We start from the raw sequence: 16,874 nt of genomic DNA on the forward strand, positions 1-16,874 counted from the left end.
ACTATAAATCAGTCAGTCTGCGGTCAGGACGATAATTCAGTTTATAGTCAAGTCATAGGTCAACATTATAATAAAGACAAGATGTCAATATGTAGTCAAAAAAAATATTTAGTCCATAGTCATGACTACAGGTTAGTCCAAAGACAAAATGTAGATCAATATATCAAAACTAGAAGATCAGTCTATATGTAAGACTATAGATCAGTCTTTAGATAAGAATAGATCAGTTTATTTATAGTCAAGACAATACATTAGTATATAGAACAAGACTATAGACCAGTCTATATTCAAGACTATATAGATCAGTCTATATTCAAGACTATAAATCAGTATATAATCAAGACGATAGATCTGTATACAGTCAAGACTATAGATTAGTTTATAGTCAAGACTTTAGATCAGTCTATAGTCATGATTATAGATCAAACTATAGTCATGATTATAGATCAGTATATAGTCAAGACTATAGATCAGTCTATAGTCAAAACAATAGATTAGTCTATAGTCAAGATTATAGATCAGTCTATAGTCAAGACTATAGATCAGTCTATAGTCAAGACTATAGATCAGTCTATAGTCAAGACTATAGATCAGTCTATAGTCAAGACTATAGATCAGTCTATAGTCAAGACTATAGATCAGTCTATAGTCAAGACTATAGATCAGTCTATAGTCAAGACTATAGATCAGTCTATAGTCAAGACTATATATCAGTCTATAGTCAAGACTATAGATCAGTCTATAGTCAAGACTATAGATCAGTCTATAGTCAAGACTATAGATCAGTCTATAGTCAAGACTATAGATCAGTCTATAGTCAAGACTATAGATCAGTCTATAGTCAAGACTATAGATCAGTCTATAGTCAAGACTATAGATCAGTCTATAGTCAAGACTATAGATCAGTCTATAGACAAGACTATAGATCAGTCTATAGTCAAGACCATAGATCAGTCTATAGTCAAGACTATAGATCAGTCTATAGTCAAGACTATAGATCAGTCTATAATAAAGACTATAGATCAGACTGTAGTAAAGACTATAGATCAGTCTATAGTAAAGACTATAGATCAGTCTATAGTCAAGAATATAGTCAATACTATAGATCAGTCTCTATTCAAGACTATAGATCAGTCTATAGTCAAGAATATAGACTATAGATCAGTCTATAGTAAAGTATATAGTCAATACTATAGATCAGTCTCTATTCAAGACTATAGATCAGTCTATAGTCAAGAATATAGATCAGTCTATAGTCAAGACTATAGATCAGTCTATAGTCAAGACTATAGATCAGTTTATAGTCAAGACTATAGATCAGTCTATAGTCAAGACTGTAGATCAGTCTATAGTCAAGACTGTAGATCAGTTTATAATCCCTACACAAGACCTCAAAATCTATAGTGGAGACTAAAGATCAGACTAAAGTCAAGACTATTGTCAGGACTTTTTATCAGTTCATAATCAAGACACTATATCAGTCCATAGTCGAGACAATAGCTAATTCTACAGTCAAGACTCATCTATTGTCAATACTATAGATCAATCTACAGTATATAATCAAGACGATAGATCTGTATACAGTCAAGACTATAGATTAGTTTATAGTCAAGACTTTAGATCAGTCTATAGTCATGATTATAGATCAAACTATAGTCATGATTATAGATCAGTATATAGTCAAGACTATAGATCAGTCTATAGTCAAAACAATAGATTAGTCTATAGTCAAGATTATAGACCAGTTTATAGTCAAACTATAGATCAGTATTTTTAATCAAAACTCTTCCTTAACCATAATTTTTTTAATAACCTTCCTTTAAATAATATACTAAACATTCCAATGACTATGGTAAAGACTTGTACAAATTTCTTAGTACCTTTTGATGTAGTATATATGTAAATACTTATGTAAATTAGATTATTTTATGTTTAACGACTGCCCACCATTTCAGCTCCAGGCCTAATACATATTTATAGAGCGAGTCAAACTTGCTATTGCCACTACCAACGCCTGTTGCTTTCGTAATTTTGACAAAACGTGCGTTCGAAGTAAAAACAAGTAAAATTGTAATAAAAACTGATAAAAATCTTATAAAAGAAAATATATACCAAGAAAAACCTGCTGTTTAAGGGGGCGGAAAAAAAGAGCAAGTAAAAGAAAAAAAGTTCACCCTTAAAAAGGTGCGTAAAATTGTCGTTAATATTGTTGCTACAACAATAAATTTGTAAGAGCAGCCACATACATATTAAGAAGTACAGTTAGACGAGTCTCGTCTCATTTCTGTTTGTTTATTATATACTATATGTACATAGCTCTTGCTAGTTATATGATTCCTTTGAGAGCTGTGGGAGTGTAAGTCTGGTTATAAGTAACAGTGATATCCCTTATTAAGTGGTATAGTGCAAAAGTTATAAATGTATCCTTGAATTGTCTTTTTTCTTTCTTTTAATTTGGAGAAAAAACTTTTTTGTTTGCGCAAAACTTGATGATGTAAAAGATCCTTATGAGATTACAAAAAAAAATATATATAACAGACAGACGTAATAAAAGTTAACTATTTTTAAGATTCTTGTTAAAGGCCACATTAAATGCTACAATTAGAAACCTTTTAATCATTTAAATTCTCTTGAAATACATTCATTGTTCATTTAATTTATGGTTCGCTATTTTTTACTTCAATTGTAATGTCATGTTCTCTCGGGAAGTTGTAGTAGTTAATTCGCGCTCTGAATTACTATTGCAAATTAAAGCCATTCTCACGATGAAAAAAATTTAATTGTTTGTTGAATCATGAATGGGAACGTAATCTAGGAATAATTGTCTCGTGCGAACATAGCATAAAACATTGGCAATGAATGAATGAATGATTACAATTACGACATTAGGCGAATTAACGCAATAATTTTATGCTTCTTATATTTTATTAAGTACACATGGTTTATTTAACTTACTTAGTAATTCATTACGGATTTCAAATGAACCTTTTTCGTAAAAAGGTAAAATTGTAGATTCGAAGAGATAAACCCCCTATTCATAAACACTTAATAAAGTTAATTAAGGTTTATTGCAGGAACTTTATATGGCGAGCAAGCAACAATTAACCCATGTAAATTGACTTTAAAATAATAGAAGAAACGACATTTTGTAGAAAAAGTCGAAGTCGAATTTTTTGTCCTAACAAAGTCGATAAGTCGACTATTTTGTAAGAAAAAAGCCGAAAAAAAGTCAGGAAAAGTCGCAAAAGGTCAATAAATTGAAAAAAGTCGAAAAATCGAGAAAAGTCGGAAAATCTATTTAAAGTTTTTTCCAACAATTTCCATGTTACTATATTTCCTTTCCGAAAAAGTTCGACTAACTAACTAACTAACTAACTAACTACTAACTAACTAACTAACTAACTAACTAACTAACTAACTAACTAACTAACTAACTAACTAACTACTAACTAACTAACTAACTAACTAACTAACTAACTAACTAACTAACTAACTAACTAACTAACTAACTAACTAACTAACTACTAACTACTAACTAACTAACTAACTAACTAACTAACTAACTAACTAACTAACTAACTAACTAACTAACTAACTAACTAACTAACTAACTAACTAACTAACTAACTAACTAACTAACTAACTAACTAACTAACTAACTAACTAACTAACTAACTAACTAACTAACTAACTAACTAACTAACTAACTAACTAACTACTAACTAACTAACTAACTACTAACTAACTAACTAACTAACTAACTAACTAACTAACTAACTAACTAACTAACTAACTAACTAACTAACTAACTAACTAACTAACTAACTACTAACTAACTAACTAACTAACTAACTAACTAACTAACTAACTAACTAACTAACTAACTAACTAACTAACTAACTAACTAACTAACTAACCTAACTAAACTAACTAACGAACTAACTAACTAACTACTAACTAACTAACGTAACGACTAACTAACAACTAACTTAACATAAGACTAACTAACGAACTAACTACCTAACGACTAACTAACTAACTAACTAACTACTACTAACTAACTGAACTAACTAACTAACTGAACTAACTTAACTAACTAACTAAAACTACTAACTAACTAACTAAGTCTAACTAACTCAACTAACTAACTAACTAACTAACTAACTAACTAACTAACTAACTAACTAACTAACTAACTAACTAACTAACTAACTAACAACTAACTAACTAACTAACTAACTAACTAACTAACTAACTAACAAACTACGAACTAACTAACTAAACTAACTAACCTAACTAACTAACTAACTAACTAACTAACTAACTAACTAACTAACTAACTAACTAACTAACTAACTAACTAACTAACTAACTAACTAACTAACTACTACTAACTAACTAACTAACTAACTAACTACTACTACTAACTACTAACTAACTAACTAACTAACTAACTAACTAACTAACTAACTAACTAACACTAACTAACTAACTAACTAACTAACTAACTAACTAACTAACTAACTACTAACTAACTAACTACTAACTAACTAACTAACTAACTAACTAACTACTAACTAACTAACTAACTAACTAACTAACTAACTAACTAACTACTAACTAACTAACTAACTAACTAACTAACTAACTACTAACTACTACTAACTAACTAACTAACTAACTAACTAACTAACTACTAACTCTAACTAACTAACTACTAACTAACTAACTAACTAACTAACTAACTAACTAACTAACTAACTAACTAACTAACTAACTAACTACTAACTACTAACTAACTAACTAACTAACTAACTAACTAACTAACTAACTAACTAACTAATAACTAACTAACGAGCAAATTCTATTATCTGCACAATTTTTGTTTCGTCCCTGAAGAGCTTAATGTAGACTTGTTCTAAAATGGGTTAAATCTATGCACATATTTTATTTATATTAATAGTTTAGAAAATAGTTGTAGTTTTAATTAAAACAAAGTTCCATTTACAGCGTCAATTAATAAGTGATCTGCATTAGAAACACACAAAGTATATTTCCACTGCAGTCTTGCTTAAATACTACTCGATTTATCATAAAAATATTTACTTAAACGCTATAAAAAAAAACTATTGCAAGTTATGTACAAGAAAAATATAGCGATTTGCAAAGATTTTGTATAAAAAGAACAGATTTTTAAGTAAATGGAATCGATTAAAGAATGAATCAAGAATTTTTGGTAGAAAAATCTGAAAAACTAAAAATCCCAAGAAAACTAGTGATTAAAAGTTTATTCTTATATTTACAAAGAAAAGAACTGAGCGTTAAAACATTATTTTTGGGTATAGTAATGTAGAGTCCAAAAGGTATACCCAGGGTTAAACAACTACCAACAAACAACTAAAATTGACATTCAGACAAACCAATTAAAAACAGATTTTTCATTCCAAAATGCCTATGGATATTTGCACAAGGTTAAAGCTAAAAAGATAATATTTAAATTAAACAACAAAATTAAAAAAAAAAAAACAGTGTAAAATATATATGTATATAAATATTAGGCTGACTCACAGAAAATTGTAATTCTCAAAATAATTTGGATTCATAGAGGATCGTACGTAAGCTGAATAGGAAACAACTGAAACGGTCTAATGTATATATTTCCAGTAAACTATTATACACAAAGGAATAACGAATAAAGTTGCAAAGTACATTTTTTTTATTATTTTGTTTGTAAATATAACAACTTTCAACAATTCATTCGTTCATTCATTACGCATTGAAAATATAATATACATACATTACATAAAGTGTTTACATACATTACACTTTGTATTTTATACAGTTAGTCAGTCAGTCAATCACTCTCATTCAGTCAGTCATTCTTTCAAGCAGTCATCCATATTTCATCACTATCACCATCAGGCCATCATCAACAGCAATAGCAGCAGCAGCAACGGCATCATCATCGTCAGCAACACTAACAATATTGTTGTTGTCGTTGCCGTTTAAGGCATTTCAAGAGCATTGTTGTTAAACGCAGTAGATTTCATTTAGATGATACAGAGTTGAAATTTATAACAATAGCATTGATTTTTTTTCTGAAATCTTCTAAAGGACTATTTTTATTTTTTTGTGTTTTAATTTTATATGAGTTTTTTTTATTTCTTTCGCTGCATTCATTACCACTGCAATGGCCTTGAAAGAGGACCATTATGAAATGAATATAAAAAAAATGTTGCCTTAAAAAAAAAACAGTGTAAATCCTGTTTAAGCGGAAATACTTTTAAAGCATTTACATCTTATTAGAGGAGAACTTTTACAATGTTTTTTTTCGTCATGTTTTTAAGTATGTGATGAAAGTAATTTTAATGTAAATGTTTTTCTTTTAAATCTTCTTTTAGAAATGGAAATCATTCCTGAAGGCAGACACTTCCGTTTGGTGCAAGAATCTGAGCTTCCCGAAATATTGGATTATTTAGAACGTTTTTTTCCGGAATCACTAAAGGTAAGTGATTAATTAAGCGGTTTTATGCATTTAGTTTACGTCTATGTCTAGTCTATATCTAGTCTATATCTAGTCTATGTCTAGTCTATGTCTAGTCTATGTCTAGTCTATGTCTAGTCTATGTCTAGTCTATGCTAGTCTATGTCTAGTCTATTCTAGTCTATGTCTAGTCTATGTCTAGTCTATGTCTAGTCTATGTCTAGTCTATGTCTAGTCTATGTCTAGTCTATGTCTAGTCTATGTCTAGTCTATGTCTAGTCTATGTCTAGTCTATGTCTAGTCTATGTCTAGTCTATGTCTAGTCTATGTCTAGTCTATGTCTAGTCTATGTCTAGTCTATGTCTTCTATGTCTAGTCTATGTCTAGTCTATGTCTAGTCTATGTCTAGTCTATGTCTAGTCTATGTCTAGTCTATGTCTAGTCTATGTCTAGTCTATGTCTAGTCTATGTCTAGTCTATGTCTAGTCTATGTCTAGTCTAGTCGATGTCTAGTCTAATGTCTAGTCCTATGTCTAGTCTTATAGTCCTATGCTAGTCCTATGTCTAGTCTATGTCTAGTCTATGTCTAGTCTATGTCGAGCCTATGTCTAGTCTATGTCTAGCTCCTATGTCTAGTCTATGTCTAGTCTATGTCTAGTCCGATTCTAGTCTAGGTCTAGTATATGTCTAGTCTATGTCTAGGTCTATGTCTAGTCTATGTCTAGTCTATGTCTAGTCTATGTCCTAGTTATGTCTAGTCTATGTCTAGTCTATGGTCTAGGCTATGTCTAAGCTCTATGTCTAGTCTATGTCTAGTCTATGTCTATTAGTCTACTGTCTAGTCTATGGTCTAGTCTATGTCTAGTCTATGTCTAGTCTATGTCTAGTCTATGTCTAGTCTATGTCTAGTCTAGTGGTCTAGGCTATGGCCTAGTCTATGTCTAGTCTAGTCTAGGTCTAGTCTATGTCTTAGTCTATGTCAGTCCTATGTCTAGTGTCTATGTCTAATGTCTAGTCTATAGTCTAGTCTATGTCTAGTCTATGTCTAGTCTATGTCTAGTCTATGTCTAGTCTATGTCTAGTCTTATGTCTAGTCCTATGTCTAGTCTTATGTGCTAGTCTATGTCTAGTCTGTCTAGTCTATGTTCTAGTCTATGTCTAGTCTATGTCTAGTCTATGTCTAGGTCTATGTCTAGTCTATGTCTAGTCTATGTCTAGTCTATGTCTAGTCTATGTCTAGTCTATGTCTAGTCCTATGTCTAGTCTATGTCTAGTCTATGTCCTAGTCCTATGTCTAGTCTATGTCTAGTCTATGTCCTAGTCTATGTCTAGTCTATGTCTAGTCTATGTCTAGTCTATGTCTAGTCTATTCTAGTCTATGTCTAGTCTATGTCTAGTCTATGTCTAGTCTATGTCTAGTCTATGTCTAGTCTATGTCTAGTCTATGTCTAGTCTATGTCTAGTCTATGTCTAGTCTATGTCTAGTCTATGTCTAGTCTATGTCTAGTCTATGTCTAGTCTATGTCTAGTCTATGTCTAGTCTATGTCTAGTCTATGTCTAGTCTATGTCTAGTCTATGTCTAGTCTATGTCTAGTCTATGTCTAGTCTATGTCTAGGTCTATGTCTAGTCTATGTCTAGTCTATGTCTAGTCTATTCTAGTCTATGTCTAGTCTATGTCTAGTCTAGTCTATGTCTAGTCTATGTCTAGTCTATGTCTAGTCTATGTCTAGTCTATGTCTAGTCTATGTCTAGTCTATGTCTAGTCTATGTCTAGTCTATGTCTAGTCTATGTCTAGTCTATGTCTAGCCTATGTCTAGTCTATGTCTAGTCTAGTCTATGTCTAGTCTATGTCTAGTCTATGTCTAGTCTATGTCTAGTCTATGTCTAGTCTATGTCTAGTCTATGTCTAGTCTATGTCTAGTCTATGTCTAGTCTATGTCTAGTCTATGTCTAGTCTATGTCTGTCTAGTCTATGTCTAGTCTATGTCTAGTCTATGTCTAGTCTATGTCTAGTCTATGTCTAGTCTATGTCTAGTCTATGTCTAGTCTATGTCTAGTCTATGTCTAGTCTATGTCTAGTCTATGTCTATCTATGTCTAGTCTATGTCTAGTCTATGTCTAGTCTATGTCTAGTCTATGTCTAGTCTATGTCTAGTCTATGTCTAGTCTATGTCTAGTCTATGTCTAGTCTATGTCTAGTCTATGTCTAGTCTATGTCTAGTCTATGTCTAGTCTATGTCTAGTCTATGTCTAGTCTATGTCTAGTCTATGTCTAGTCTATGTCTAGTCTATGTCTAGTCTATGTCTAGTCTATGTCTAGTCTATGTCTAGTCTATGTCTAGTCTATGTCTAGTCTATGTCTAGTCTATGTCTAGTCTATGTCTAGTCTATTCTAGTCTATGTCTAGTCTATGTCTAGTCTATGTCTAGTCTATGTCTAGTCTATGTCTAGTCTATGTCTAGTCTATGTCTAGTCTATGTCTAGTCTATGTCTAGTCTATGTCTAGTCTATGTCTAGTCTATGTCTAGTCTATGTCTAGTCTAGTCTAGTCTATGTCTAGTCTATGTCTAGTCTATGTCTAGTCTAGTCTAGTCTAGTCTATGTCTAGTCTATGTCTAGTCTATGTCTAGTCTATGTCTAGTCTATGTCTAGTCTATGTCTAGTCTATGTCTAGTCTATGTCTAGTCTATGTCTAGTCTATGTCTAGTCTATGTCTAGTCTATGTCTAGTCTATGTCTAGTCCTATGTCTAGTCTATGTCTAGTCTATGTCTAGTCTATGTCTAGTCTATGTCTAGTCTATGTCTAGTCTATGTCTAGTCTATGTCTAGTCTATGTCTAGTCTATGTCTAGTCTATGTCTAGGTCTATGTCTAGTCTATGTCTAGTCTATGTCTAGTCTATGTCTAGTCTATGTCTGTCTATGTCTAGTCTATGTCTAGTCTATGTCTAGTCTATGTCTAGTCTATGTAGTCTAGGTCTCGTTCTATGTCTAGTCTATGTCTAGTCTATGTCTAGTCTATGTCTAGTCTATGTCTAGTCTATGTCTAGTCTATGTCTAGTCTATGTCTAGTCTATGTCTAGTCTTGTATAGTCTATGTCTAGTCTATGTCTAGTCTATGTCTAGTCTATGTCTAGTCTATGTCTAGTCTATGTCTAGTCTATGTCTAGTCTATGTCTAGTCTATGTCTAGGCTATGTCTAGTCTATGTCTAGTCTATGTCTAGTCTATGTCTAGTCTAGTCTATGTCTAGTCTATGTCTAGTCTATGTCTAGTCTATGTCTAGTCTATGTCTAGTCTATGTCTAGTCTATGTCTAGTCTATGTCTAGTCTATGTCTAGTCTATGTCTAGTCTATGTCTAGTCTATGTCTAGTCTATGTCTAGTCTATGTCTAGTCTATGTCTCTAGTCTAGTCTATGTCTAGTCTATGTCTAGTCTATGTCTAGTCTATGTCTAGTCTATGTCTAGTCTATGTCTAGTCTATGTCTAGTCTATGTCTAGTCTATGTCTAGTCTATGTCTAGTCTATGTCTAGTCTATGTCTAGTCTATGTCTAGTCTATGTCTAGTCTATGTCTAGTCTATGTCTAGTCTATGTCTAGTCTATGTCTAGTCTATGTCTAGTCTATGTCTAGTCTATGTCTAGTCTATGTCTAGTCTATGTCTAGTCTAGTCTATCTATGTCTGTCTATGTCTATCTATGTCTAGTCTATGTCTAGTCTATGTCTAGCCTATGTCTAGTCTATGTCTAGTCTATGTCTAGTCTATGTCTAGTCTATGTCTAGTCTATGTCTAGTCTATGTCTAGTCTATGTCTAGTCTGTGTCATAGGTAAACAGAATGTGTTACAAAACTCCGAAATAAATCCTAAAAAATTGAAAATGAAGCTAATTCATAATTTTTATGAATTTATAACTATATAAATATTATAAATTTTTAATATAAATTTGCCAAACTTTACTTTTCTATATTTCTTTAGTTAACAACATGCGATAGTTTTACACCCAACAACTTTTTTTATTTAATTGCTAAAAATAAAAATCAAAAGTTTTTCTTTTGCAGTGAAAACTCAGTTTATAAAATATTAAATATTTTGATTAATTGAGGCACTTTTATTTCGAAAGGAAAACACTAAAGCAACGCAAAAGTTTTTCTTTCTTTATATTCTCTACAATAATAATAAACTTGTACCTTGAAAGCAACAAAAATTTGTTGGTAAAATATTCTACAAACATAAAAATGCCACATGTGCAACATGCAAAAAAAATGTTGCACACTATACACAAAATATTTAAAATAAAAGAAAAATAAAAAGACATATTAAATGTATACAACAACTGGTGACAATGTGATGGTGTTGATTTTGATGATGGGGGTTTCATGGTACAAGTTTAAAAAGATTTCTTTTATTAATAAACATAAATATTTAACAGAAATATAAACAAAAATATACAATTAATATAGAAAATAATACAAAGAGCAGAGAATATTTCGATTAAGTGATTAAAGTAGACAAACACAGATCTGTGGAATGTTTTCATTTTTAAAAGGAGATTAATTTTTGAGAAGAGATAAATTTGAGTTTTAGAATTCTTAAATGGTTCATGTGATTTGTAATATAAGAAACTGTAAAAATTTGTTAAAATGTGTATACTTTCAGGCTAATACCGGGTAATAGATTGGACATAGAGTAGATGTAGACATAGACTAGACATAGACTAGCCATAGACTAGACATAGACTAGACATAGACTAGACATAGACTAGACATAGACTAGACATAGACTAGACATAAACTAGACATAGACTAGACATAGACTAGACATAGACTAGACATAGACTAGACATAGACTAGACATAGACTAGACATAGACTAGACATAGACTAGACATAGACTAGACATAGACTAGACATAGACTAGACTAGACATAGACTAGACATAGACATAGACTAGACTAGACATACACTAGATATAGACTAAACATAGACTAGGCATATGCTCCGCATAAGTAGAGGTCATCACCTGAGTGCTAGTCCAAGAAAAAATAACCCTCTATTGCCACAATACATTTGTATATGTTTTTGGTATAAAATAACAAAATATCATAAACATATATGAAGTCTTATAGAGTAAAAACTTTTCAAAAAATTAAAGCTGCAAAAAATAATTTCATTTCCAAATGACGTAACTTGACCAAGTTATTGGGTAATCTGCTCGTGCATATAAAAATTAAGAGGAGAAAAACACAAATCACATTATTATTTACAGTTCAATTTATCAATATATATTTCGAGCAACCATAAAAAACTCCAAAATCATAACGATGCCACCACCAAAGAGTTCAAAAGTTTAAGGTCAACAATCACATTTGCAAATGTTGATGATGTGGTTGTGACTGTTTAGATAAGACTGATTCATACACATGCTAATAATGTTTGTTCTATTAGGTTAAGGATGTTTTTTTAGTTTTAAAAAATGTTTCGAATTGATATTTCGCTTTTATAAGTTTTTTTGGCAATAAAAAAACTATAAATATTAAAAAATTACCCCCTAATGTAATATTTTAAACAATTGTTGTTTATTTATTTTTAAACTTATTATAAAATCTAATCCAATCACGAATATGCATTTTATATTTATTTACAAAGTTGTAACAACATTATGGGAAAAGTGGACAAATAAAATTTATTAATCTTACACCCCCTCGTAACAGCTACGTCTCTTTTAGGAACTAATTGACTTGTAGTTGTGTTACAAAAATTTGTAGACACATTTTTTGTTGTTTATCTTTTCTTAATTATTTATTTAAAATAATGATTTTATTTTTGTATAATTAATTAATTATACAAACGTGACAATAACACGTTTCATATAAAAATTTAAACAGACAAAGATCGGGGAAAAAAGACAAGTGAATGTGTTTGTGGAAGTTATTGTGGTTTCCTTGCATCTTTACAATTTAAAAATCGTGTTGGAATACGTGAGGAAATATTGAGATTTTTAGAAAATGTTTTAGGTTGTGAATATTAAAAGTTGTATCTGTTAACTTTCCTTGTTTTACGACAACTTGAAGACCTCTATGTAGAATATCATTTATGTGCAAAATATCAAAAACTTTTGATTCTAATATGGAATATTATAAACGTATAGCTTGGCTCTTTTCAAATGACTCTAGTGTATTATATAGTCTAGTCTATAGTCTAGTCTATAGTCTAGTCTATGGTCTAGTCTATAGTCTAGTCTATAGTCTAGTCTATGGTCTAATCTATAGTCTAGTCTATAGTCTAGTCTATAGTCTAGTCTGTAGTCTAGTCTATAGTCTAGTCTATAGTCTAGTCTATAGTCTAGTCTATAGTCTAGTCTGTAGTCTAGTCTGTAGTCTAGTCTATAGTCTAGTCTATAGTCTAGTCTATGGTCTAGTCTATAGTCTAGTCTATGGTCTAATCTATAGTCTAGTCTATAGTCTAGTCTATAGTCTAGTCTATAGTCTAGTCTGTAGTCTAGTCTATAGTCTAGTCTATAGTCTAGTCTATAGTCTAGTCTATAGTCTAGTCTGTAGTCTAGTCTGTAGTCTAGTCTATAGTCTAGTCTATAGTCTAGTCTATAGTCTAGTCTATAGTCTAGTCTATAGTCTAGTCTATAGTCTAGTCTATAGTCTAGTCTATAGTCTAGTCTATAGTCTAGTCTATAGTCTAGTCTATAGTCTAGTCTATAGTCTAGTCTATAGTCTACTCTATAGTCTAGTCTATAGTCTAGTCTATAGTCTAGTCTATAGTCTAGTCTATAGTCTAGTCTATAGTCTAGTCTATAGTCTAGTCTATAGTCTAGTCTATAGTCTAGTCTATAGTCTAGTCTATAGTCTAGTCTATAGTCTAGTCTATAGTCTAGTCTATAGTCTAGTCTATAGTCTAGTCTATAGTCTAGTCTATAGTCTAGTCTATAGTCTAGTCTATAGTCTAGTCTATAGTCTAGTCTATAGTCTAGTCTATAGTCTAGTCTATAGTCTAGTCTATAGTCTAGTCTATAGTCTAGTCTATAGTCTAGTCTATAGTCTAGTCTATAGTCTAGTCTATAGTCTAGTCTATAGTCTAGTCTATAGTCTAGTCTATAGTCTAGTCTATAGTCTAGTCTATAGTCTAGTCTATAGTCTAGTCTATAGTCTAGTCTATAGTCTAGTCTATAGTCTAGTCTATAGTCTAGTCTATAGTCTAGTCTATAGTCTAGTCTATAGTCTAGTCTATAGTCTAGTCTATAGTCTAGTCTAGTCTATAGTCTAGTCTATAGTCTAGTCTATAGTCTAGTCTAACGTCTAGTCAATAGTCTAGTCTATAGTCTTGTCTATAGTCTAGTCTATAGTCTAGTCTATAGTCTAGTCTATAGTCTAGTCTATAGTCTAGTCTATAGTCTAGTCTATAGTCTAGTCTATAGTCTAGTCTATAGTCTAGTCTACAGTCTAGTCTATAGTCTAGTCTATAGTCTAGTCTATAGTCTAGTCGACAGTCTATAGTCAAGTCTAGTTTCTATTCATTTCTATTCTATTCCACTTTTTAACAAATAAATTTTAAGGTTAACCAAAGTCATTCAATAAAAGTTCACTATATATGTATGTACATACATATAGATGTCAAATACTTTAACAAAATGTGATAAATCAACTTAATATCATTCAATAGCATTTATTTCAATGATCATTGACTAAAAGCCTATTATTTTACTACTTGTATTAATATTTGCAAATGTAATAACATTTCTACCTACAATTGTATTGAACTGCATACATACATACATACATACATACATACATACATACATACATACATACATACATACATACATACATACATACATACATATATATGTGCATATTATACATATTTTACATGTGTGAAAACATTTTCTATTCAAATAAAACTATTTATATAAGTGGGATATTTACTCATCTGTTGTGGTTGATTGACAATATGAAAAAAATGTTATTGGTATTAATATAAATTTTGAATTTATAATTTAAAACACGCAAGTAACATATGGAACGTATAAGTGATATTTAATTATTTAAATATTAAACATACGCATTGGTGGTCAGCAAATAAATATTATTTTTATTATATGTATGGATTTACTTACATACATATATAATGTAAATAGTAATAACAAACAATTTTTGTTAAATTAATTGTGTAACAAACACATTGTGTTTAAACACAAAATCATAGGGAAAGAATGTTGGTTAAAGAACTGATATATAAAACTGATTCGGGATAATTGGTAATTCAACGCCCTGGGTAACACCCTGAAACCATTGGGTATATCTTACCCTTCGTGTTGCAGGGCCTCATTATTTGTTGAAGAGTTATCACGTTGACGCTTGATAGTCGCCTGTCATTCCATAGATTAATCTTTATGAGCAGACAATGAAACTGAAATTTCGTGGAAAGTCTCCTCCGCTCTTCCAGAGACTAGTACTGATCGAAATCAATAGGAATCATATTGTGGTAACGCGACTATGGTTGATGTTTACCTATACTTTGTCATACCATCTTGACATAAAGAGGGATCCCGATTTATTGGTGATGTATTTCGGACTCCCAAATCTTTAAGTGTTGTTTTCGAATCAACAGACTTCTGTGATGTGGTTGCGAGGGCTTTTAAAGGTTGAAACATGTTCTTGAATGGATCATTGGAGGAAGGGGATGCTAAGGCATGGCTAATGACAACCTTGGATACCTGTTAGCCCAGGAATCATTCTCTATTGAACAGGTTTTCAATTGTCTCCTCTTGCCAAACATTGGAAATGTTTGGCAAGAGCTCAAGTACCGGCACAGTTATGTACAGAAATTGATACCTGAGTGTTCTTTATTGAAGTCTCTCGTGGGCAATTGGTGTACTGTCTAAGGTCCACAAAGTGGATGCAAAAGCCACCGTGAAATTAAGCCGTCAAGGCAGCTACTCACGAAAATTACATTGACATTACCTTTGCTTCTAGCTTCTAAGCCTCTCACTTATATAATAGATTGACCAAACAATAAAATTTCTTCCATTAATCATTTTTATCTCAATACATATTTCAATTTACTTTAACAATTGTCATTTTATATCCACATTTAATGGTCCTTCATCTTTAATTTCATTACATATGTATGCATACACTACTTTTCACTTGATCCCCATAAACTTGTATTGATTTCTTAAGGATTACACAAAACTTGGCAAACACAAATTTTGGTTGTGTCTTCTTCTTTTTTATACAATTTTTCTGTTTTTCTTTCTTCACATGGAAGCCAATGTGATTGATTTATAGTATAAAAGAAAATGCTGGCAGTTATACACATGCAATGTAAAGGCAACCAAACCACCATGGTGGTGGTGTAACAAAATAATAATACAGATACGAACTGTACTGCATTGAAACACAACACAAGTAAAAATGTCCATGAAGTTTTTTGTTTTAAGCAAATATTGAAATGTTAATGGGACCTTAGAAAAAAAAACCACTACACTGTACCAAAATTACCACTTCTACCACTACTTATGAATTACTTGAGTTTTAAGTTTTGGTTTCTCTTTCTGATTTGTTTATAACCTTCAGCTACGTGGGAAGGGTATATAAAGTTTGTCATTCCATTTGTAATTTCTATAATATAATTTTCCGATAATATAAAGTATAGGTATATGTATATTCCGAGTCCTTATAGATAGCGAGAGTCGATTTAGCCATGTACGTCTATATGTATGAATGAATGTCGAAGTGCTTTACATGAACACCTGCCGTCTTGGCCTAATGTCACGGTGGTCTTTTTCAACCACGGGGTGAGCTTTTGTGACGACTCACCAACGCCCCTATTGTGTATCTTACACGCTGGTCCATTAATGCCTGTTGCTTAACTTCCAAGATGTAAAAACATCACTTCCATTTACAACTGTGCAGTTGGGACATACCTGGATAAGGAAGGAAAATTTAATGGTATCACTTGTATAAGATACCTTTCATCCATCATCTTTCAACCCAGCACACTTTTCATTCATCCGACACACTTACAGAGAACAACATCCGACATACTTACTCTAGGTATACGGGTGGGTAAGATCTGTATACCACTACATTCATCCTGTATCATATACATTTAACACGAACTCATTTCCAACGCTTAGTCCCACAGTCACTCCTCTGTGGGGTATCTGTTGACTTCGGCAACAGCACCGAACTTATCCCGGAATATAGATTTCACCGATAATCAATCCTTTAACTGACATTCTCTTTCCGCGAATTTGGGTTTAAACCACAGCCACTATATGAATCCCGAAGGAACCTCAACCAACTGACCAGCCAGGACAAAGACCTGCGGGCAACTGTCCACCCGTAGTACCAGATTATGTGGTTCTCTGTTTCGA

At 31.7% G+C, this 16,874-nt stretch overlaps 1 protein-coding gene across 1 annotated transcript in view; it reads left to right on the plus strand.

The window, feature by feature from the left end:
- Positions 1-16,874, plus strand: part of LOC119602502 — a 35,609-nt gene that overhangs the window by 13,550 nt on the left and 5,185 nt on the right. The window contains exon 2 of the mRNA XM_037954067.1: positions 6,402-6,505. Within this exon, the coding sequence (XP_037809995.1) occupies positions 6,404-6,505 (102 nt within the window). The 5' untranslated portion in view covers positions 6,402-6,403. The remainder of the gene's footprint in view (positions 1-6,401; positions 6,506-16,874) is intronic.

The sequence above is a fragment of the Lucilia sericata genome, unplaced genomic scaffold (assembly GCF_015586225.1).
Source record: "Lucilia sericata isolate MDLA Ls3-8-SP2 unplaced genomic scaffold, ASM1558622v1 Contig000235F_arrow, whole genome shotgun sequence".
Taxonomy (NCBI): Eukaryota; Metazoa; Arthropoda; class Insecta; order Diptera; family Calliphoridae; genus Lucilia; species Lucilia sericata.